Source organism: Bombus vosnesenskii, unplaced genomic scaffold (assembly GCF_011952255.1).
Source record: "Bombus vosnesenskii isolate JDL3184/JDL3185 unplaced genomic scaffold, Bvos_JDL3184-5_v1.1 scf7180000013294, whole genome shotgun sequence".
NCBI lineage: Eukaryota > Metazoa > Arthropoda > Insecta > Hymenoptera > Apidae > Bombus > Bombus vosnesenskii.
This window is the reverse complement of record NW_022882945.1, coordinates 2,004,175-2,028,441: the sequence shown is the minus strand read 5'-3', so window position 1 is coordinate 2,028,441 and position 24,267 is coordinate 2,004,175. Positions and strand designations below refer to the sequence as shown.

Below are 24,267 nucleotides of genomic sequence, written 5' to 3'. Positions count from 1 at the left end.
GAATTTTCTTAACTTTTGCTGAACTGGCGCTTAGTCAATGTGAGAGACACGTTGAAGTACGTTGAAGTCACATCTCAATAAAGCGAGGCGCACCGGCTTGTTCACAGTTCCGTTTGTAACTTTAGATAGCAGGTTATCCTGGTAGAACGTAGGCGAGCAAAGCGTCTTCTATGGTTGTCTTCATGGTCAATGACACCTGACCGCCGATATTTATAACATTGTTGTACGAGCAACGCCTATTTCGCGTCAAACCGAAACCTTCTGCTTTCCCTTGAAACGCACGATAATTTACGCTCGTGCATCCCCGAACCAACCTGTGCGGATATACCACGCGATAAACCGATCGGGTCCAATAAGCGTTACCTGCGACATTCTTCGTCTTTGAAAAGGCACAAGTACGAAGACGAAGGGACACGAACGAATGCTGAAAAGAAATTCCTGAATTCCCTTGTAAATTGAATAAAAATCATCCAAAACACGTGTAAAGTGTTTAGTTGGCATCGTTCAATCGTAGAAAAGCAAATCTGCTCAAATTACGTGATTTCTGATTTTATAAATATTCTGAATATTATATGTAATACAAGTTTCGAGACACTCTGGGAATGTTAGAAATCGCTCGAGCGTAGAGAAACGCTTGAAGTATCCTTCGTAAAGAATTGATACTTTATATAACTAACTTGAAGCCAGAAAAGAGAGCACGAGGAACATAAGCTTATCGCGTGACCTATCGTGACAAGTGACGGCTTGCAGATCGTTTTCGTGCAGCTTAATGTCGAAGCAGATCATAACCGTGCACTTTAATGTCAACGAGAGAAAGGCAGAAGCTGTTGTTGCGTGACGTGACACCAGCTAATACTTATGCGAGAATTTATGCAGAAACGTTGATCGCTTTCTTCGCTAGTTAGGTTTCTACGCTAACGATTACGGAGAACGTTCCGATAGCTCTTTAATTTCGTAACAGTATCGCGAATCTAGAAAAACAATCATTCGCTGGGGAAAGTATAAAAAATGTGAAACACTATCGATTTACAAAAGATCCTCAACCTGTCTCCTATTCGACGTAATTCACTTCTCAATTCCGTTCACGATCAATCGTGATTATTCGATGCAACTAATGGCTGAACATCTTAGCCCTCAGCGATTTATCACAATTTATACAATTTTCAAAAATATGAACAAAGTATGTAAAAAAGGTGGACACGATCGTGAACGTCTGTTTAACCGAGATTCACTGATCATAAAGATGAGAGGGTTGAAGAAAATGGCTAGTTAAAGGAACGAAGAATTCGTACGTATGCGCAATGCGACGAGGATCGATCTTTTTCTTCGCGATCGAGAATCGCTCGCGACGAATATAAGGATTCCGGAAAGCCAGTGAACGTGCTCCTTGTCAAGCCACCCACGAGCTCCCATAAGTATGGCGCGAGCTACGGCCAGCTACGTGCCATAAATCGGGATTTTATCTCGAAGCTGCCGGTCTCTTGCTACGCCGGCGATTGCGTAATCCTAAATTGGAACTCGAGTTCGATGCAACGAAATTTGGGTTCCAAAGGACCTCAAGGTCGACCTCGTTTCTACGAAGGGAGATCATTTTCTCGTGCTCGAGACATCGATTCTTTCAATAGTACTATGCCAGTATCATAACTACGATAATCTATACTAATCTATGCAATATGGAATTGCATTTGTTGTGTAGGAGTCGCGTTGGGTCGCCGACGATGTCAGCGACTGTTGCCGGCAACCAGCAACAGCAACATCCTCATCAGGAGTGGGACATCAACGACTCGAATGTACCAAAGGTAACTATTTTGTATCTTTAATTATCGAAACTCATTATTCTGTTAAGGATATTTAAAAGTTTTACCACACGCAATACATTATTCATTCGGGTAATTCCCTTTCAGTGTCTCGGGAATGTCCAAAGGCTTGGGAATTTCGATGATCATATCTCTCAATTTCCCCAATTTCGTAATAAATACAGCCACTAAACGTTAGATGATATATCTGGTATACAATACGATATGGCATACAGTAGGATTCAGTCTTCCAGAGAATCGATGCAAAACAAATGAATAATTAAAACTATAAATATAAATTATAAATGTTTTTTGTTTCATATTAGTTCATTAAATTATGCACGAACGTAATAATAGAAATATAACGAAATGGATCATACCTAATTCAACAAAATAATATAAAGCAGAAATTGTTGTTCTATTATTACCTTATGAAACGAAAGAAATTTTTTGGACAACCTAATATCTTTAGCCTGTTGAAATAATATTTCGATATGTTTCGAATTAATTGCAGGTAGTAGAATACGATCCCTGGTGCGAATGGGCTGATGGTCACGTAAGAAGGGTCTATGGACCTGAATGTGAAGAAGCGAGAAGACACGCGTCTGGATGGGCGATGAGAAATACGAACAATCACAACGTGAGCATCTTGAAAAAATCCTGCCTTGGTGTTTTGATCTGTTCGCAAGAATGCATACTACCTGGCGGCGGAAGGGTTCACCTTCGACCGGCGATTTGTGACAAGGTAAGGAAACCGAAATTATTGGAAAGCAATCTTTGGAAGAGAAATATCCTTCTCCTAATGATTCACGATATATATTTCTTCCTCTTTCATTAATCGCTTAACCTGCCTAATTACTAAACCGTTAAGGAATAACTTAGAAATATTTAATATTCAGTATCAAATTCAAAATAATTTATACTCGTTCGATACTCTAGGATAAACGATTACATCGTGAAAATCATTGAGAAGATGTATTACGAAACCCTTAAAAGACCAAAACACCCGGTCAACAGATTTAATATAATTTACATTAAAGAAACAAAGTACTTAATATCATCAAGCTTAGGTTAGTTTATATTCATATGTCGGAGATTGAAAGACAGCGGGTTTCCCGTCCAGAATGTTGGGAAACCCCCCAATACACTAGTCCAGACTTTTACTATAGCCGCCCTTAAGTAATAAAAATAAGAAATAGTCTTAATGTTCCAATCTGACTTTATGACGATGGGTTTGGGCTCGAAGTGACATAGTAGGTCATCGGACGTAGCCACGGTCACGGGAGGGACATGTACCTGACAGAGGTATGAAATGATTATATGGCTCTCCTTAAAAACAAAGATTAACCCGAGAAGCGGGGACAGGAGTATATAAGGGCAGCCTCTTTTGTATGAGGAGAGTTAGAGTTAGAGTGTTAGAGTCGTTAGACGAATTGCCGATTGAGTGATCCGAATCGAGTAGTACGTTGATATTTGTCCTCCCGTGGATCGTGGATTCGTTATCGAACCTGAATTCGTTGTTACCATCATCTCGACCATCCTATTACCATTACTCATAGCCTCTTGTAGTGTCCACATTCGTACTGATAAATATTGGCTACATTCGCGACGGTAAAATAAGTAAAGGTTCATCGAACGCCCCAAAATGCCAACTTGCCTCCGACACATGCAATATTTGAGAATAAATGACTAAAATAGCGAAGATCAGTGAGAAGATTTACATATTACAAAATCCTTAAGTAACCAAGATATTTAACCAATTTTAAACTATTTTAGATTCATTTGATATTAAAGGGTGAATGCTTTACAATACGCGAAAATAAAAATAAATTTTTAGGCGAGAAAAAAGCAACAAGGAAAGCCATGCCCGAACAGACAATGCACGGGTCGGTTGGAGATACTTTCGTGCCGTGGCCATTGCGGTTATCCAGTGACGCATTTCTGGCGGCATACCGAGCACGCGATATTTTTTCAAGCCAAAGGACAACACGATCATCCGCGGCCGGAAGCGAAATCTACGTCCGAAGCGAGGCGAAGCGTGGGTGCTGGCAGAAGGGTGCGCGGTTTGGCGGTTCTTCTGGCGAACGAGGCTGCTTTAGGGTCTAAAGTATATTTACGAATAATTTATTTACCAATTCGCAAATACCATTTTATTATGAATATATTTTATGTATCAAAATTCCTCGATATTTCAAATACCGAGCCTAATCGTGACACTTAAATGAAATATTAAGTGGTATAAATAAATAGTAGAATCATTATATGCTTGAAGAAGTATAATGCTCCAATTCATGGAAACGATACTTGTCATTCCAAAAAACTTGAATTGTAAATTTGATTCGGGTCAGGGAAAACCTTTCTTTCGAATGCGCATCGACCATTGCGCAAATTTTATCGGAACAATTCACGTTGTGCAATGTACGACATAATAATAGAAAATATTCTGTGAGAATTTCTAGTAATCGAAACTTGGAAGACTTCTTGATGTTTCTAACGGATATGTAGGAAATATATAAAAGCGGTATAATGTTTCTTAAGAGTATCTCTAATTCACGTCTTAACTTTTCCCAGTCGTAATTTCTCTAATTTCCGGGACCTTTGGTCTTTCAATTACAATACCGGGTAATACCCAGACTTTGACCGGAAAGAGTTAATATTTCACACTATTCCGATCTCTATCGTATTCAAATCGACGCCATTTTTATCAACGAACGACAATCTGTACGTTAGTATACACATATACATACATATATATATATCATTGCACTAATGCAATACATTAAAATCGATGTTTTCTGCGATTCGTCACTGAATTTCATATTTTCACATAAATAAGAAGTACTTCTCTCAAATATCGTGACCATAATAAACTCTACTCGGAACATAGATACCAATATATATCGATAAAAACACGTTCGGAATATTCGAACGCTCAAACGAATGAATGGTTAGTTATATATAACAGACTTACCGAGACAGGTAGCTGGGACAAATAACAGATTAGAATAATGTAAAGATAGGCTGATCCTCTCCTTCTTTCGACTTCTTTGATGCGAGTAACGTATAAATTCTTGTGTTTTTTCAGTTAATGTCACTGCGGGGTACGAAGAGACCAAACTCGGAAGCGATCGAACCGCCAAGAACAACACAACCACCACCACTGATACCGGATAAAGGTTAACAATCGTATTATTTCAAAATACTGTTATCACACTCGTTCCGCGTTACGTTAGACACTTCGTTAATGGATTTGCGTAACTCTTTCGAGGAGATCCGATCAAAAAATTCACCTTCGAAACCAATTTCGTGAAGCAGCGTGGAACGTTTGCCGCAATCGCTTTCGCGCCAATAGTAGCTTCTTTTTCCGCTAGGCGACGCCACGTCCCATAATATTGCGCTCGTAAATTTAAATTGCAAACTCGGAAACTATTCTTTAAACATCAGGATACGTTTGTTATTTTTATAACAAGAGGAACATTTCGGATACTTTTCATTTATAAGCAGATACAATTATAATATCAATATTATTGTTCGAGGAGAGAAAGATCCATAACACGAGCATTCTCTAAATATGTTAATTATATATTTATGAAATCAGAATTATTTTTCCACTGTTCTGCTTTTTCTCAGTGAGTACAATGTATCTCTTTCTAGAAAAACATTGTTTCTCGATACGATTTCAAATATCACTACTTAACAAATAAGAATTAAAAAGTTTTGGATAATTTTATAGTTATAAGTCGCAGCGTACATTTACCATAGACCTATAAACCCTTTTTTTATTTTTAATATCTACATTTTTATTCCTGCGAAACGATAATATTCTCTTCTCTTTCAGGATATTCCTGTTCCTGTCCTCCATTTGAATGTATGTGTGGTCTACAGACCAACGCCTCGGCTTATCAACATTCTCATCATCATCAGACAACTATGTATCCTCAACAAACAGCCTCGAACGACACCCCCTACTGGCTCCAAGACACCGTGCCAGCCCAAGAGAACGCTCTCGGGTACAATCTTTCTAATCAGATACCCCAAGAAGCCACCTACCCCGACTTTCCTCCGTTTACCGGAGAACTGCTCCAACCAGAAGAGATCTTCCAGCTGGATCAGCCCCTAAGACCAGAATTCAACATGAATTCTCAAGAAGTAGCCAGATCACCACCCACTTTACTAGATCTTGGAAGTGGTACCATTAAATACGAGGTGAAACAGCATCAGGATCAAGCTTATTGGAATCAGTTTCTCAGCGAAGATTCCAGTAGTAGTCATTTGAGCATGCCTCAAGACGACAGACTTCAATTTCCTGGTTTTGAGACAGATAAAGACTCCAATGGTTTCTGCGTCAAGAGACCCGTAAACCATTTCATCTCCAACAAGGAAATGAGTCAGAATCATCACCTGAGCAATCCATTAAACTTTCAAGATTACCAACGACAGCATAATCACAAGAATTTCGTGGATGGAACGGTGAAGAACGATCAAGAGAGCAATTATTGGACTCAAAACCACCAGGATGACCGTCTCACCTTTCCTGGATTCGATCCTCAGAAAGAAGAGGATTTGTTGCCCTCTAGAAGAAACCTGAACTGTTTTCCCAAAGAAAATTGTCAACCAGGACTAATGGACAGGGGGAATTATAACGTTTACCCAAAAAAGGAAAATGGAATGGTTGATCCTGTTCGTCCTAGTCGCAGCCCCATGGAGAATAAACATTACTCTTACGATGGTTATAATCATATGTTCGAGCAATCAGATGCGAAGAATCAATTAACCAGTCGACCAAATCAAAACGCGAATCGAATGGTCCTCGATGAAAGACTGCAGAACAATTACGGTCGTGAGACGAATCCAGATTCGACTGAAAGATTATTTCCGGATTCAAATGGTATGGAGGCAGCTATGCCAACGCAAAACAGTCCAGAACCTTTCTTTTATCCCAGTAATGATCGTTGCCATTACACTTGCGAGGTACTTGACACGCGGCTACCTCAAATGACCATGAATCCCACAGTTACACAATCGAGTATAAATAACTATGGTGATGTTAGTGAATTGGATTTACCTCCCTTCGTCGATTACACGCTCGTAGGAATGCTGTGCTCTACGGAAGAAGACACGTCGAACTTACTACCTGGCTGCCCCCAGAACTCACAGAGCTACGTTCCCCATCATTAGATCCCGACCACCATCTTCATTTGTATTATAAATACGAAGTATATGATAGTTACAGCTTGAACACGCGAGTGTCGTGCAGTTTTGTTTTCCATCCCTCGTCGAGTTTTTCATCCTGTCGTATTATAAAGTTGATTTTGCGATTCTGAGAGATCAGACTCGACACAAACATTGTAACTCTAACGGACAAAGATCTTCTTACGTTGAACTAGAATTTCGAATTGTTATTTAACTGAAGGAAATAAAGAAATTTTTGTTAACAGGAGACTCTTGGTTTAGAAAAGGACACACCTTGCCGTCCCCTTTTCGATTCATCTTTCCACGTAAAGTTGTCCCATTACCGATTCTTCCGTGTTTGTTGGGACACCATGTATAATTACTAACTCTACTGTCGTTTTAAATGATTTTGAAAGGTTGTAGGGTTCAAAGCACTCGAGTCGAAGTAGCTTGGAAAAAAATCACGTGATTTATTCGTAATTTATTTTATTCGTAACAGTTACTCTCACGATCACAATTGTATGTATATTATGTAATATTATCATATACCTATTTTGCGTTACACTTTCTCGATTACATGCGCGATATTCGTTTTTCTTTTTGCTATCCACTTTTTTTTTCATCCCTTTTGAAACAAATGCTGATACCATCTGCTCGATGTTCGAATTGTCTAATCTGTTTATTTCCTATTTCGCGTTGCTTTTCCACAAGCGGCGAGCACAAGGGAGACGAGAAACGAAACGGGTGCGAATCCGGTCACGTGCATCGTCGAACGATCAACGAAATCGATCGCCTATTCTATCTTTCGTCTATCTCCCATTTCTTGTTCGTTTCACTCTCGCCGAACTTAACTATCGAAGAAAAGAGTGTTGCAGCGAGTAATCTAAACGGATCGCTTACGTTCATGTTTGTAAAGCGTACTACCGTGGCTCAGCATTGACGAAGATTTGAGAAGAAAACGCAGATAACAAACAAGAAGGCTCGTTTGATCGTTCGATCGCGAAATTCACGCTCGCGGATCTCGTTGATTGGTTCATCTGATATAGTGGTTCGGTGATCGCGCGAATTATGCCACAACTCAGATCTAAGTGATTAAACGCTACGAATGATGTGCTATTATCTCCCGGAAAAATCGCTAAATCTCGCAAGAAAGTATATTGAATCGTCAAGATGTAATTTACTTTTACAAAGAGCGTCGAATAATGGTTTACGTATCGTTCTCGCGCAAATGAAACATTTCTTCGTATATTCTAAAAAAAAAAAAAGAAAAGAAAAAAAGACAGAAGAAAGGACGATGCCGTCGAAAGAAGCAAAACCTACAACAAATCACGTCACACGACATAGTCTAAAGCTCGTCTTTCTTCGTCGTCTCTACGTGTTTCATAATTTTAGTTTTTATTTTTTTGTCCTTTCTCTTTTTTCGTATTTTTTTCATCTTTTTTTCTCGTAATCATTCCTTTTTGTACGTGAATTACGATTATCTCTCACACAGAGTGTAAAAACGTTTCTAAGCGTATAAATTTTGGTCAGTAAAAAAAAGAATATTCTATAATATCGAATTACATTTTTTCCTATACACATCACACGTAAAACAAACTCTATCGATACTACGTTTACATAATTTTTCTTATTAATTCTTTTTTTGTCGTTCTTTTTTTACTTTTTTCTCTCGCTCACACAGACACGCTCACTCATTCTTCTTTTTTAGGCGTCTAGGTAAAAAAAGGGGAGGTTGTCGTCAAACAACGTTCGTTTCGCACGTCAGAGAATCGCTAGAAAAATAAAAACGCGACTCTATCCCTCATGAGTAATCCTTTCTCTCTCCTCTCCAAATATCTGTCGACATTTTTTTCTGCTTCCAATCTACCCTCTCTCCATCCCAGTTCGACCTCTTTCTCATCGATTTAATTTTAAATCTCGCATCATTACAAAATTCTTCTGAGATGTGGCTCCAACAAGTTCTTCGCACCCATCGTGGAACGCGGTTTTGCACGCACGGGGTTCTTTAGAAAATACTTTCACGCGTTCGTTTCATCTCTTCTCGCGTCTGGATCCTCGTGCGTCCGCTCGCGAGAGACCAGATCCAGTTCCTCAGGTTTTCTCCGCCGATCTCGTCAAAATGGACAATAAAAAAGGAAAGCAAAGGCTCTCTCAAACACGAAAAACGTGAAAATTCTTGCTCTGTTCTCTACTGTGTTCGTTCGTATAATATACATTCGTAATTTTTCGATTTTTCCGCTATCGTAGAAAAACCATTTGACGAACAACACAAGTAGAACGTTGCAGGCACGTCGATTTGGTATTCGTGTAAGTGTACGTCACCCTGGTTGAACGAGCATATTGGAAAACCCGATTTATACACGAAGTTTCGATCGTGATTAGTTTTCTTGAGTTGACGAGATCTTTGAAAACCACGCGTCGAAACAACAGTTAGTGATCTCTTTAACTACTAAAAGCTGTCGTTTACGAGGTAATTACGTTTTCGAATCGTTGAGAAGCATCTGAAATTGTTCCTTGTCGTTCAATGAAAACGAAAACGAAAACTAACCGTGTCATTCGTATTTAGAATGTTCGGTTTCGATTTTTATTCGCATCTAATCGCGCAGACCAACTCTCAACGCACAAGCTGCCCGATCACCACGTAGATTCGAGCGTTTCCAAAGCAAGGAAGGAAAAGAAACACCGCTTGCCGCAATTCCAAAGTAAATCAGGGTAAAGGTTCATCCGAACAGAAAGGGATTTACGTTGTTTGATAATGTAATCCCGCAAAGAGTCTCCTATCACGATTGCTTCATCATCTTTTAGCGTGCTTTAAGATGTATGTACTAAACGACTCGAGACAAAATTCTATTCTTTTGTCTCTCAGTGATATAGAAGAAAACTTCGCGATCGTCGAATCGATAAGAAAATTAAAAATAGAAGCTGAACGATTGCAAAGTTTTCTATAATCGTCAGAGACGCCTTAATTAATTAAGAATTTTATAAAAAATGCAATTCTTTGTTACTTCCTTAAGTATATAAATCGGAGCATTCTTCGTTTCACATCTTTTTTGGTCAATAAACCAAACATCGACATCTTAAAATTAACCTTCGAGATCTGTATAAGCGCTTCATAAATACGAGTCAATCTCTAAATTCTTAATCCTCTTCCACTGTAAGTCGAGTCGCTTAATAATCCAAAATGTAGAAGCAAATCGTGAATACAATCGTCGCGTTATTCTACGATAAAAACTAACTCAAAGCATCATGTCGTGGAGCATAAGCTGGCGCGTCGCGTGACCGTCCCACAACGTTACAGCTAAATGCTCGTCTAACACTGCTCGAGCTTTCAAAGTGCAACGTGCAAGCAAACGTTACGTTTAAAGTCGATCGATTATGTGTGCTCTTTACGAGACAGTGCTTTCTCGTCGTCTTACCGTGAGTTTACCTTCGCGGAGGTGTAACGGAAACAGGGACTGTGCGGAGAGCGTGCTCTACGTGTGCTCTTTGACTTCTCTTCGAGGCTCTTCGATCGAGAAGAGAACTGGACGAATAGAAACCGTGGACATGTAAACTTTCGTGCTGCACGAGGAAAAAGAATTTCATGGTTTTTACGAATATTTTTACAAGTCTCGAATATCGTTCACTTCACAACGTATCAACTCCAATAATCTACCGTTCGCTAAAATTATTGGATCTAATTAGATAAAATTATTGAATTATTCTATCGAAGCGTTTCTCTACTACGACCTAAGCATTTACACAGAACGTCCGTTTAATCTATACATCTAGTGATCTACATTTTGATTCGAAGATTCGAAGAAATCTTGGTAACAAATTAGGAACACATGTCCCAGAATATAAGAACGACATGGAGACTTAATATCGTTTCTAGGCACAGAGTGCTAGTTATGAGAACTAGAAACCCGAGATCGCGCCAGAAATTCAAATTTTCTCGTGCACGATGTGTCTGCTCGCGAATTGATACGACAATGGAATGTCGATCGCCATGGAAGCAGGACGATCGCGCGGTTTCCGCAGAGAAAGTGTACCTACGAATAACAAAGGGAATGGAAAGAACCGGCGAGGCCAGGTTCCGTGTTGAATTCGTGCTAAATCTGTGCATGCGTGCGCGCGCGCATGTGTATGCGAATTCCTCTTTCCGTATTTCTTTTATTCTTCTCTTTTCTTTTTTGTTTTGCGTTTTCCTTGATTTTCGATCGACGAGAAGAAAGAGGAATCGTTCGAAACGAGCTACATCAGCTACACGTCAGAAGCGGGGTGCGTGGTTCTCTCGACAAGCTCGAGCTACACAACTTAACGAACGAATTTTTGTTCTACCTCGTCTTCGTTTATCTTACTTATCAGCATCGTGTGTGTCGGCGGGCCACCTCGTACGCCGGTGGCTTCGCTCGAACACGAAAAAATTAAGGCCGACGAGCGAACAAGCACGTCGCTGAATTCCGCCTGACGAATCAGGTACGCTGTGTGCATGTGTGCCTACGTATACGGTTTCTCAGTTCGTGATTTCGGCAGAGGAAAAATATACAGAAAAAGAGAGGAAGAGAGAAATGAAAATAAAAATAGATACGGAGAAACAAAAGAGAGGCGTAAAAAAGTGTACTTACATGGACCGTCTCTTTTTGTTTTTTGGAAGTGGACGACGTCGTTCGAACTTATAGTTACCGTCCGCCCCGAGGGATTTTAAGATTTCATTATCAACTATAGGTAGAAGTGTAAACGTCGAGCTTAACGATCACAGCTATTGTACGATACTATGAGTGTCTAGAAATTGTCGCGGAGGAAAAAACGATAGTATTAATATTAATAATAATAATCAATAATGATAATAATAGTAGAAGTTAGATAAACGATACACAATAGATACTTAAAGGATCCTACGAGCAATTTATCATAAGGAAGCTAAATGTCGGTTTCTCTCGTAGTACGCCCTTTTTCTCTCGATCGTAATTCGATTGAACCTCGAACTTTTGCACATTGAACAATAGAAAAAAATATATATATATACTATATATGTTTCGTGTATGTATATATGTAACGTGTATGTACGTGTTTATGCGATTCACGTATGCATATATATGCACACATATATACATATATATATATATGTATATATATGTGCGTTTAGATATATATATTTATATAATCTATAAAATTCATCCTACGAAGAGTTTTGCCTCGCACCGGTTTTATCCACGGAGCTAGAAAAAATCTAATCTTCTTTCATCGGTAAACTTCCGTCGTTACCTTCAAAGTAAAGATACATATATATCTGTGAGTATCATGTGGTTTCCACTCCTATGCTTCACACAGCGAATTTTCTGCCGCTGGTGGGAACATTTAAACTGGTGATTCGGAGAAAGATAAATCGACCACGAGGCACCTAAAACGAAATTCATTTCAGAAAGAAACGCTGTGGTCGACGAGAGGAGAGAGCCTCGCCTACAGCGTCTGCTCCGCCTCTCTCTATAATATACTTTGTTCTAAATTAAACAGACTTTCTAATATGTTAAAGACGTGTCTCGATAATTGAACGACACACGATTATTTCACTTCACAAAATCTTAGACTTCAGCTTAGGACCTACGCGCGCGCGTGTGTGTGTATGTGTATGTGTGTATTTTATGTGAGTGCGTTATACTTCTCATACACGAATATTGCACGCTTCGATACACGATAAACTGTGTACACGCGTTTATGTATATTATATATTATATATCATATATATAATATATAGTAGTTTGCATATACAAAGCATTCGTAATTTTTCGTTATACCCCCTTCTCTTGCCTCTATCTTAATTATATTTTTTTTCTTTGTTTTCGCTTGTTTCTTTGCAAAACTTATTCTACTACGACTTTTTTTGTTCACCGCCTCGTCATTTTGCTGTCACTCAGTGCAAAGATAAGAATAGTAGTAGTAGCAGTAGTAGTAGTAATAGTAGTAGTAATAGTAATAGTAGTAAGTAGCAGTAATAGTAATAGTAGTAGTGATAGTAATAATAGCTTAAATTGTTTGAATCGCAGAACGAAGAAATTTCGTTTCTACATCCAAAATTAAGAAGAAAACAATACAAGAAATTCTCTCTTTTGCACTTGCGCATATGTAACTTTTAACAGTTACACTTATCGAATTACAAGTAAAAGATCGTTTCATAGCGTTTAGTTATTCGTAATAATAATTATATATCTGCGTTTGCTCGTGATTTTCTCTTACGTTCTCTCTCTCACACATACATACACTCCCTCTCACTTCATTCTCACGCCAGGTCTCATGTGAAAAAAAGAAACGAGAGAGGAATACAATCATTACGTTTCACAGCTAACCACAGCATTCGGCAATTTGTTTCACTCGTTTAAAAATTATTTGTATCACAATGAAACGCCAGCGCATCCTTTTGTCTCTGATCCCTATTTGTAAGTGATACCCAATTCTAAGTATCCATACCCCTCTTTCGATCATCCAAACCTTTCTCCCAGCTAGTGAACTTTCAAGGATGAGTGTCGTAAAGTTCTGGCAGGTTTTGGCCTTGATCCGAGGATTTCCGGATGGTTGCGAACGTGTATACTAAGGATCCGCGTGTCGGATGAACTGCACGTGCAAGGCCACAAGTGTTCATCCCCGCGACACGGATCCGCGGTCACAGGGCTTATCAAATTGGTGAAGAATCGATGGATTCCTCTCAACTCGTCGCTCGATTACTCTTCTTGAACGCTCGCTAACATAGCTGCACTATCACCCACAGGCTTCACAGCTCTTACTCGATAGAACTTGGTGCCACGTGGAACGCGATACCGGTTATCGATCTGAAACATTGACAACATTAATCCTGGGTACACATCATCAATTATAAGATATCTTATATTTAAACAACAAACGAGAAAAATAATCTCACCTTTATAGCATGACAGTACTCCTTGGAGGCAACTTCGACGATGCTCTGAGTATTTTTCAACGACTCGTCAGGATTCCAGACCAAATCCAAGGCAGCGGTGGATTTTGGGTCGAGGAAATGAAGCGTCGTCGATTCCTGGTAAAACGTATACGTTCTGTGCGTCTCATCCCAGAACACCAATACATTATCCCCTGGATCGCAGCTGGTCACGGTGATATGGCCCAGTTCTGCCAGCTTCGCGGCGGTTGTGTCTATTTTCTTTTTAATGTGCGTGAAGCACGTGATGCAGCCACACGAACGTTGTGGTTTCGGACTGGTCGTTGCGTCCTGAGACGAGCTTGAATCGGAAACGACCGCCACAGAATCGTTCATGTCTTTCTCGCGACTTCCTGACGAAGGCAACGTATCTGGGGCAGTGAAGCTTCTAGATCGTTCCTTCACCAACTCGATCTCCAGCCGAACCTTATCTGCTTCCAAGGTCTCGACTTTCGTCTCGGCCGTCTCTTTGCTCTCACGAAGTGTCTGCAGCTCTGCGTTCATTCTCTTGTTCTCGTTTTCGAGGATCTCGAGCCTTCTGGATAGACAACTTGGATCGTCGCTCGCTTCCAACCGTACCTTTTTCGATTCAGATACTTCCACCTCGTCTTTCTCCGTTTCCAAGCTCTTCGTTTCCTCCTCTAGACTACTCTGGCTCATTTCCAGTTGTTCTTCGCTATGTTCTTTATGTAAGCCAGCCTCGATGAGAACGTTCTTGAAGCTCTCCGAATCTTTCAAACGCCTAATCGTGCTCTTGTAACGTTTGCACTCCTCCGTTAATGCAATTTCTCGTCTCCTATACATCTCCATTGTTCTATCTTTCTCCTCTATCGCTTGCGTCGCCAATCGTAGGTCGTGAACCAGCTTCACCATCCTCTCATCCTCAATACTTCGTATCGTCGCAGAATTCTCTGGCTTCATGTCTTTCGTCGATTGAGCTAACGCGTGACTAGTGAGCTCGATGAAATCTGGTCTCTGAAAAGAAAGTAACAAAATATTGTAGATTTTTGGGAATTTATGGAAAAATTTGAAATTGAATTTAAAAGTGCGAAAATGCACACAATGCGTATAAGCAAAAATATTATAGAAATATTTTTCCATAAAAATATGTATTTGCATAAACATTCACAATTTATTTAAAATCGACTACACATACCTCGATCTTCTCGAGGCTGCTATCACTCGGACTGCTTTCCATGGTTGATGCAGTCATTAGCTTGAAACGGCTTCTGATGGATTGTAGTTCGTTCTTATATTCCATTTGCAGCTTTTCGGTTGTTTCTTTCACCATCCTTTGCTGTTCGTTGCGCGCGTGTTTCAAACTTTCCTCCAGCTCTTGAATTCGTTTCTGGCTTTGCGCTACCGAATTCGTCAAGGACGCTATTTCTATAAACCTTTCATCGTTCGCCTTCTTAACGGCCGCCTCTTTGTCGGCGCGAGCCTGCTCCAAGGTTTCTTCGAGCTGTTGATGCAGATGCGTTTGCAGATTTCTCATTTCTGTTTGTTCATTCTCCAGTTTCTGACGCATGGTGGATATTAGATGCTCGTGTTCAGCCAACTCGGTTTCTTTTTCCACGAGATTTCGTTTTAACGTGCATATCTCTTCCTCCCGATTCTGCATTAGCTTCTTCACGTCTGCCATCTCGAGCTCGTGATCTACGGTGAGCTCTTGCTCGCGTTCTCGAAGACGACGATCACACTCGCGCGAATACAACGATAAAGTCTCGCGAACCTGTTCGGTCATCTTCGAGAAACCAGCTTGCTCCTCGTTAGTTCGATCCCTCAGAACAGCCAGCTCCTGGCGAACAGTCCTCAATGCCTCGTACACCACCGCCTTCATCGTCTTCAAGATCGAACTAAGCCTTTCCACTTCCTCGCGCGTGTTGCCAAGATTCTCCTGAAATGTCGACCGTCAGATACATATCGATAAGTATCGGTGAAGGATCGTTTCCTTCCGTGCTAAACTCGACTAAAGACGTCGAAAACAACTATTCATGACCAAATCGTAAAATCGCAGGCGTGATAATAGAATTAATGTTGTTAGCAGAGGAAAAAACAGAAGGGAAAAAGTAGTTTGATAAATAAGAAATCCCAAAGGTGTCGAGTATGTAACGATGATGAGAGCGACAGTAGCATGGGTATAGTCGGTCCGGTCGAAACGATCTCGAACGAAGTCGTCGGGGTGTATTCTGAAAAGCGAACTCATGACTTGAGTAACATCTCAAGGAACGTACTTCGAGGGTCATAGGATCGGGAGAATCGAGTGCGACGGCAGCTAATCCTGTAAAAAAATTAAAACACACGCACTCACACGATAACGACACGCGGCTGGCTAATAAGTACGGAAAAAGTAACATGAACACGCAAGCACTTAGAAAAGAGCAGATAGTACGACTTGTCAAAAAATGACGACAAGCAAAAAACACATACCTACACGATTTTGAAAATTACTTTGCATTATAGTCAGCGCTAATAGCTTACTGGACAGCGAATATAAAGACAATGACAACGAAAGTACCTAGAAATCACAGAAAGGGAAAAGTAAGTGGATATAAAAATTTAGATAAGCGACCAACGTCGAATAGAGGGTTCTCAAATGTACGAAAAGAGGTGTTACAGATACGAGGAGATGGCGTAGAAAATGATACACATAGACACAGAGAACCAATAAAACAAGAAACACACGAATCAGAATAGAGATACTAAATGTCGTGTATGTATATAAGCAAACAAGTATACCATATATTCATAAACTGTGGAAAAGGAAGAGGACTTGGAACGGAAAAGATACGTATTAGCGGTAATGGAACGTTTACGGCTACGACTACAAGGTCCGTTAGCGAGCTGTAAGTCGTCCAGTACCTGGAGAAGGGAAACGATAGCCTGATGCTGGCCGTCGATGGGATGCTCGCTGAGACTGCTCGGCAGAGATTCGTCCATGTAAAATTCAGTACCCATGAAGTCAGTAGCGCATACTCCAATGGAGGGGCTGCTACCACCACTACCGGATAGCTGCTGGCATTGCTGCTGCTGACCGTCGCACATCACGGACCGTGACAAGGAAGAAGGAGGATTTGGACTGAGGGAGTTCGGCTCCTCGGCCATCGTCGTCGATGGCGTTTCGTGATATTTAGGAAGACCGTTCGCAGTAGCGCAATGAAGCAGACAGCTGCTCGATTCGCCGTTCTCGGCACACTCGGTTAACGGACTCAGCTGAGCTGGACGCTCGCTGACGGACAGACTGGGAAAATGGAAGGATCCAGGCTCGCTCGAGGAAGATGACCGGTTCGTCAGGTCCGCGACTTTCGAATTAAGCGGGGATACGTTAGTTGAGGTCGAGGAAGCGGGGGACACGCTTCGCGAGGCACCAACCTCCAATTGCTTCTGACGCATTTGTTTCGCGCCATCGTACGACTCCGGCTTAGAGTCCGTGGCACCCTGGCCGATCTTCTCGAACTCCTCCGTGTCCGTCTCCGATTCGAAACCACCCCTAAAATCGTATAAATACACAGTTACTCTATAATGTTTTAAAAATTCTCTACTTTTGATAGGAATGATGGTTACCTGTCGAACAACATCGGAGCTCTCGTTCGTTCCTGTTCCTTGGTAGCTACATCGACGCGCATGGAGGTGCTGTCTTTTTCTTTGTTGCCATCGGTGCTTGCCTCGGTGAGACTCTTCGACAAGAAGAACTGCGTGATACTGTTCAGATCTGGCGACGAGATAGTGAGCGCCAGTTCGGGTAGCTGCGATCTAAGAGATTCCATATCCTCTGCTGTCAACTGCAACGCGTACAATCGTGTTAGAACTGTTTGCCTTTGCTCAATATTAAACACGAGCAATAGATATCCTAAATAAATACCTTGGGCAGTCCGTTATCAAAAACAGACGGAGCTTGCGTGGCGAAAGGTGGCGGCGTATCCTCAAGGCCAGGGAATAGGGTATTCAAGAAGTGACCATCGAATTTGCTTTGGAATTCTCTTCTACGAGCCAGTTCCTCGCTATGAACAGTCAACAACTGGCACGCCAGGTTACTAGCCCAAACAAGGAAAGCTTGCGAGAAGGTTCGTCTTCGAACTACTTCGGCCACAGCGTTCATGTACATATGTGGCGCTAGATGGATTTGCTGAAGCACCTCGAGATGCCTTCTCAAACGTTTCAGGCTTTCGTGGTACATTACCAGCTTGCCATCCACCTCCATCATCTTATTCTCCACGTACATGATCCACTTGAGCCGATGATAGATGTTCACCGACAGTTCTTCCTTCGCTTTAGTGCACCTACGCCTAATGTCGCGCAATTTGTTGTGATTTTGCAGCATCACAAGCAATTGGCGCCTGTGCGAAGTGCAGAGATCAGGAAGTACACTGGCATCCCCCAAGTTGTTCGCTCGGCTCTGATTTTGAAGAAAACCTTGAGCAAGTTCTCCCTGCTCGTGGACCAGTTTCTTGGTTTGCGCCATCAGTTGTTCCAACGCAAACAGTCTTTCGCCAAGACCCTTGATTTCCTTCATATCCTGCTTGTTCGCGTTGTCAATGGCCGCGTTCACTTCAGTCTTCAACGCCTCCATCACTCTCTCGTCGAACTGTTCCAAACCCCTCGAACACTGTTCCGCCACCTGCTCCAGACTACTTTGATTGTCTTTCGCCGAGATCCATCTAAGCAAGCTGAGAACCTCCTCTCTGCCATCTGAGTCCTTCTCCGATTGATTTGGCTGATCGTCCGGACTCAACAGACCTTCGGCCTGAGCTCTTAACGCTGGTAGGATCGGAATCTGCGCCAGTGTGCCCAGGTCAGCGTTGAAGCTGCAAGAAAAAAATTTAAGTTTGCGAAGATAAATTTATGAAGTTTAGAGAATGGACACGTTCAATGACAGCAAATGATAACTAGAATTATCGATATAAGGTATTAAAAAATGTTATACCGCGAAATTCACTTTCCTTCCTATCTGTAACAACGCGATGTTACGAGCCTAAAATCATGTATCAGTCACTGCTTTTCTTAGCCCTATTCGCCTTCTTTTACACGCAAGTTAAGTCTCTTTAAAGACTGAACGACTTTTGAATATGTAATAAATATAATAATGGCCCCTTGGCCGTTTAAAGACAGTTACAACGTGTAACGAAATAAAAGAGGTCTTTAAACTTGTCAAAAATTTATGTTTTTAGCCACTTTTGTGGTAATTTCTCCAAACTCATGATCAAAATATACGACACTAACGTTCTGATTTCGGACGAGTCCAATAATCAGATTGTTATATTTGTCTTATAACTCGGTACAACATGGTATATACGTGATTTGCAACGAGTCTCTCCATCTTTAATATGATTTGATAGTTAACGATGGAACAACTTTAATGGTTAGTAATGACCTATTAAATTCGAAGTTTGATATGTACCCATTTAATACATAGTATGCAGACGGCAAATACGAATGACCGATTTAACAATTACTTAATTGCTAGTGTTTATAGTATTGCTAGGACTGTTACGTTTCGTTGATCACGTTGACTGTTATTTTACTACCAGTATCCCAATTATGTTCGTTTCCTTGAAACTCACGTCTTCCTTAATGTCACGCGACACTACACGCTCTCCACACACGATTCCTTGGAACGTAACAATGTATCGAGCGTGTGATTAACGTCATTATAAAAAAAAAAAAAAACTAACCAACTATCACGTTTGCAATTTGAACGTGAACCATAAATATACACGTATGTGTGTGTATATATATATATATATATATACATATTTTACGGGAAGCGAAGCGAACCCGGGACCTCAACAACTTATGTCACGACGTGATTACAGTCACGACGTGATTATGCAAATTGGATGATATCGTTAACTCTAATTGAACGTTGCGCTTGATCTTAATTATTTATTGCCCCAAAACTTAAATGCTATGCACATGAAACTTCAACTTATCCATCTTTTAATAGAAAAATACTTAAATATGTATCACTTCCAAATCTTGTTGTAAATTAAGTTCTAAACTTGCTTACACCACCGTATAACCAGACATCTGCTTACTTCTTAAGATGTAATTTAATTACACAATTACAGATAAAAGAAACTGCAATGATTTTATTCTCATATTATATAGAAATATATATATAATTTATATACATATACAGGGTGGTTGGTAACTGGTGGTACAAGCGGAAAGGGGGTGATTCTACGCGAAAAAAGAAGTCGAAAATATAGAATAACAATTTTTCGTTTGAGGCTTTGTTTTCGAGAAAATCGACTTTGAATTTTCGCTCGGTACGCGTGCACTTTATCACATCTCGTTATAACGGATCTCACTGTAGATTTTTAAAAAAATTTAAAAAAAATTTTTATTCTACATTTTCGACTTCTTTTTTCGCGTAGAATCACCCCCTTTTCGCTTGTACCACCAGTTACCAACCACCCTGTATATTTCTATACAATATGAGAATAAAATTATTGCAGTTCCTTTTATCCGTAATTATATATATAGAAGTCTACGAAATATAAAAAGCATTTATGGCCGGTAATATTCATATAACCTAAACTCTCATAAAAAGAAGACTAAAAAGAAAACACCCCACTGACCACACTGAAGAAATAAAATAGACAAACTCGAAGATGGCATCCCGCTGGGGGTAGCCATCCACATGTTAATTAGCAATAAAGTTAGAAAAATTTCCGAGTGTCCAGCTGGACAAACTGTGAAATGCAAATTAAATAAAAAAAAATATATATATATGCATATATGGATAGGAATGTTTGTTTTCTGTATTACTCACTTTTGAAGTAGTTCCATGTGTTGTTGCCTCTCCGACAGATAGACGGTGAAACTCTGTTGTAAAACATCGGCCCGTGACTGGAACATTTGCGTGATGTCCTCGAGATTCGCGACCACGGCAGCCCAGCCCTGTTGCTGAAGGTGTTGATCGTGGACCAGCCTCTCGCAGATCCTGGTTTGCTCCCGCGCCAATCCACAGCATTGCTGAGCCAATTGGGCACGGGCAATGAGGGTCTGATAAGTGGCCGGCATCGCCAACGACGCATCGATTTGGTTCTGAAGATCGACATCTGCAATGCAAAGGGCGATCGATCGTATCAAGCTCTTAATCGCGGGATATTTGTCCAAATGAACTGTCCCGCTTTTATTGATCGAAATACCACCAATCGTCGAACTCTAACCAGTTAAACGGGAAAGGCGAGTTAATCCTTTCGAGAAGACTTTTTTCTTTTATCAATGGAAGAAGTAACTATTACAGAAACAATCGGTAAATTAAGAAACGAATTGTAATAATTAATAAAAACACACATATATATTTTGCATGAAGCATATTCTAGTCGTGCTTCTATATTTATGGATGAAGCCAAAATTCTGAATATCACTGCACCAATCTATGCTGCTACTTGATGCTTTTGTTTAGAACTTAGCTATATATATCGTGAAGGCTATTATACCTCCAATGGCAAGGGATTGAACGAGCGACCAACCGACACAGTGTCCGCAAGTCGCTTGTATAATTGATCGAGCTTCACCGATGTAATGTTGGCACTTTGGCACGCGACGAAAGCTCAAGGTCGCGTAACAGCTCGGATCATCTCAATACCTTGCGTCATACCCTGGATTTGTAGTGATAATTTGCACCTAATCGTCCAGGTTTCGTTCAAACCGATGGTTCGAAACAATTCTGCTAAGGATTTACATTTTTCTACTTCTACTTTGATTTGATGATAGATACGATAGAGATTATGATATCGATTCAATGCTTAACTAATTAACGAACAAATTATCTCTTCCATGTTATCGTGTTATCAATGCATAATCATTGGTTTCAGCCTTATCTGATTTGAAAATCGTTTAAAATTCAGGTGCAAGATATATTTACGAAAAGTACAATTCTTTTTACACCGATTTGTTTTTCATGAAAATTATCGTAAAGAAACGCGAAGCTTCGAACACTCGGAGCGGCTGCCTGGGTTTCGTCATTCTCGATTCGAGGAAGAGATAACAAAGTCACTCGGGAGTGCAGTAAGTTGTAAATTATGCCCTCTCCCTTGCCGTGTCACGGGGCTAGCGGTCCTCAACGGTGTCGCGACTGCGTGTCGAATAATCTTCGTAGGATCATCATCACGGAAGAATGAAACGAACTATCCACACGCGTATTCTGCGATCCCGAGCAAACGTGGGGTTTCGAATAAATCGGGACGCGTTTATATAAATAACAGATTATATCCCTTTGTATTTTACTTACATTACGACATCCAATCGAGGTCCAACCGATATTAAAGGAATGAAATTCTCTTCTAAACCTACCCAACCGTTTTCTAACTTCAAATTCTTCTAGATGTGTAACAAAATCGCGACTTATCTATTTTTACATCACAAAAAAATATGATGTTCTAGCAAACTACGTTCCCTAGCGATGATACGAGACGATGAGTGTCTCCTTACGAGTCTTGTTCAACGTTACGTGGTCAGTTTCGAGACGAGTGTCCAATGTGGCAGTTGGAAGTTGATGGAAGGGAACTGCTTACATACTGCGATACGTTCTGACAGCAAGGAAAATCGCTGCTGGCCGGAGTTAATTTTATTTAAAGTTTAGAGGCTGTTTCCACCGATTACCTCGCGTATAAACAGCACGTTAGGTTCTCTCATGAATGCTTGGTAAGATTACGTCAAGCACACTTTGAAACTCGAGGAATTTTGTCACGATGATCGTACACTTTATTACTAGCAATGTGTGTTCATAGGTTTGAGCGAGAGAGTAGAAACTGATTGATGAACGTTGCCTAATATCATTCAACGTGCTATTTTTCCTCGGCAAATATTGACCGTAACGTAGATGGTAGTCATCGAGGAAGAAATCTATCAAGACCTTTCAATCGATGAAATAACCATCCTACAAACTTCATTCTTCCGTAAGTTTTATCTGTATAAATCGATTCGTTCTTCCGTACAACAAATAATACTTCTCGTAAATGAAAGTTTCGCAAGTTGAACAAATTACGAAAATTTGAAAATTAAAAGTCGATACACGAGTCGATACAAGTCGATACAAAATAATTTCCATAGGTTCGAGTATACCTTTGTCTTCTGTTAGCTTTTCCGATGAATAGAAAAATAAGACCCGATACGATTAGGTGAATCTGTGATTCTTAGAATTTCAAATAATTGTTAGCCGATTGACCGAAATTCACGCGGCAAAAAGAGCTGCCGCATTGAAAAAGAAAGGAAAGTCCAGTAAAGATGAACCAGAAGAGTAAATCGAAGCTAAACATGTATATGTTGCACAACTGTTGGATATCGGATCGATATTATAGCGCGCTGCTGCATGGGACGCTGTCCTTTCTCTCGCTGCCCCTTGTTCCGGTGTTTCATTTTAGAAAAAAGAAAGGACGATCAGAGGGAAAATTCGTTAAAGGGTAAAAATGTCAGAAGGTGGAAATCGAACGATGAATTCATGAGGTCATAAAAATCGAAGAGCGAGGACAAAAGAACCGTAGAACGTGACTTTTCTCTTTCTCACTTTTAATTTCAATCATTAATTCAGTTATGACCGATTTCCATTCGCAACAATAGACTGCGTTGTAGACGAAGAAGAATACGAAATAAATCAGAGATCGAGACCGAGTGACCCCGACGATTTGCAAATCCAAAACCGATTTGATCGTCGTCATCAGCGAATTGAACGCAGAATGCCGTTTAAGGGGAAAATAACTGCGATGATTTGCGATGCGTGATCTCACCTGGAACTGCGACGCAGAACATGGACAATCGGTAATTAGCATCTGCGATAAAACTTCCATCACGAATGCTTATGGTCAACTTGCGTTTTGATTCGTGTTTCGAATAGCTCGATCATTGTTTAGAGTTTAAAGTGTGGATAGAAGAAAGTTTAACGCATACGTTGTTACTGACGCGCACGTTACGTCGCTTTAATTAACCTGAAACGTATAATTAGTTGCTAGAGCTTTTCTGATAACTAGCCTGCGAATTTCTAGGCATTTATGAGAATTGTAAAAATGGAAAAATGCACAGAACGCGCATAATGCGCAAAGATAAACAAAATATCCAAAAAGGAATTATTGAATAGATAAGTTTTTACCTATTTAATAGATTAATTCGCCACTAAATAGGTGAAAGTAATTTCTACTTAGAGGTTCTACTTTTTGTATAGTGAAATTCTAGGAAGAACATAGTTATGCACCTATATACAATAAAAGCTCCATCGTCTATCGAACCACTCAGGTTACACAACGACGAGGTAGAGGCAAAGCGGGCAAAAATGTTGAAGATTCGCTCGCGTTTCGTCTACCGCATATAACGACGGTAACCTCATTTTAATCGTGTAATTGCGTAAGCTTCCGGCGCAGGTTG

At 40.4% G+C, this 24,267-nt stretch overlaps 2 protein-coding genes across 3 annotated transcripts in view; one reads left to right on the top strand and one right to left on the bottom strand.

Annotated features, from left to right (window-relative positions):
- The first annotated feature begins 1,673 nt into the window (after positions 1-1,673).
- On the top strand, positions 1,674-7,229 carry LOC117233082. The gene is made up of 5 exons (XM_033493019.1): positions 1,674-1,799; positions 2,311-2,541; positions 3,634-3,903; positions 4,882-4,972; positions 5,635-7,229. Exons 1-5 carry the CDS (start codon positions 1,674-1,676, stop codon positions 6,972-6,974), a joined length of 2,058 nt encoding a protein of 685 aa, XP_033348910.1. The 3' UTR covers positions 6,975-7,229.
- A 185-nt stretch (positions 7,230-7,414) lies between these two features.
- The window catches only part of LOC117232951 (RB1-inducible coiled-coil protein 1), a 61,655-nt gene continuing 44,802 nt past the window's right edge, over positions 7,415-24,267 (bottom strand). The window contains exons 3-9 of one of the 2 annotated variants that reach the window (XM_033492765.1): positions 20,675-20,963; positions 17,762-18,704; positions 17,464-17,681; positions 16,762-17,389; positions 15,056-15,796; positions 13,864-14,874; positions 7,415-13,774 (exon numbers count right to left, since the gene is read on the bottom strand). In XM_033492765.1, the coding sequence (XP_033348656.1) occupies positions 13,667-13,774; positions 13,864-14,874; positions 15,056-15,796; positions 16,762-17,389; positions 17,464-17,681; positions 17,762-18,704; positions 20,675-20,963 (3,938 nt within the window). In that variant the 3' untranslated portion in view covers positions 7,415-13,666. The remainder of the gene's footprint in view (positions 13,775-13,863; positions 14,875-15,055; positions 15,797-16,761; positions 17,390-17,463; positions 17,682-17,761; positions 18,705-20,674; positions 20,964-24,267) is intronic. The other variant, XM_033492766.1, reaches the window with a different exon arrangement.

What these genes read in the sequence shown, in the direction of transcription:
- LOC117233082 (XM_033493019.1), top strand. Translation starts at nt 1,674, where the DNA reads ATGGAATTGCATTTGTTGTGTAGGAGTCGCGTTGGGTCGCCGACGATG. An exon ending in AGGCTGCTTTAGGGTCTAAA is followed by an intron (nt 3,904 to 4,881) that starts GTATATTTACGA and finishes GTGTTTTTTCAG; the next exon opens with TTAATGTCACTGCGGGGTAC. An exon ending in ACCACTGATACCGGATAAAG is followed by an intron (nt 4,973 to 5,634) that starts GTTAACAATCGT and finishes CTTCTCTTTCAG; the next exon opens with GATATTCCTGTTCCTGTCCT.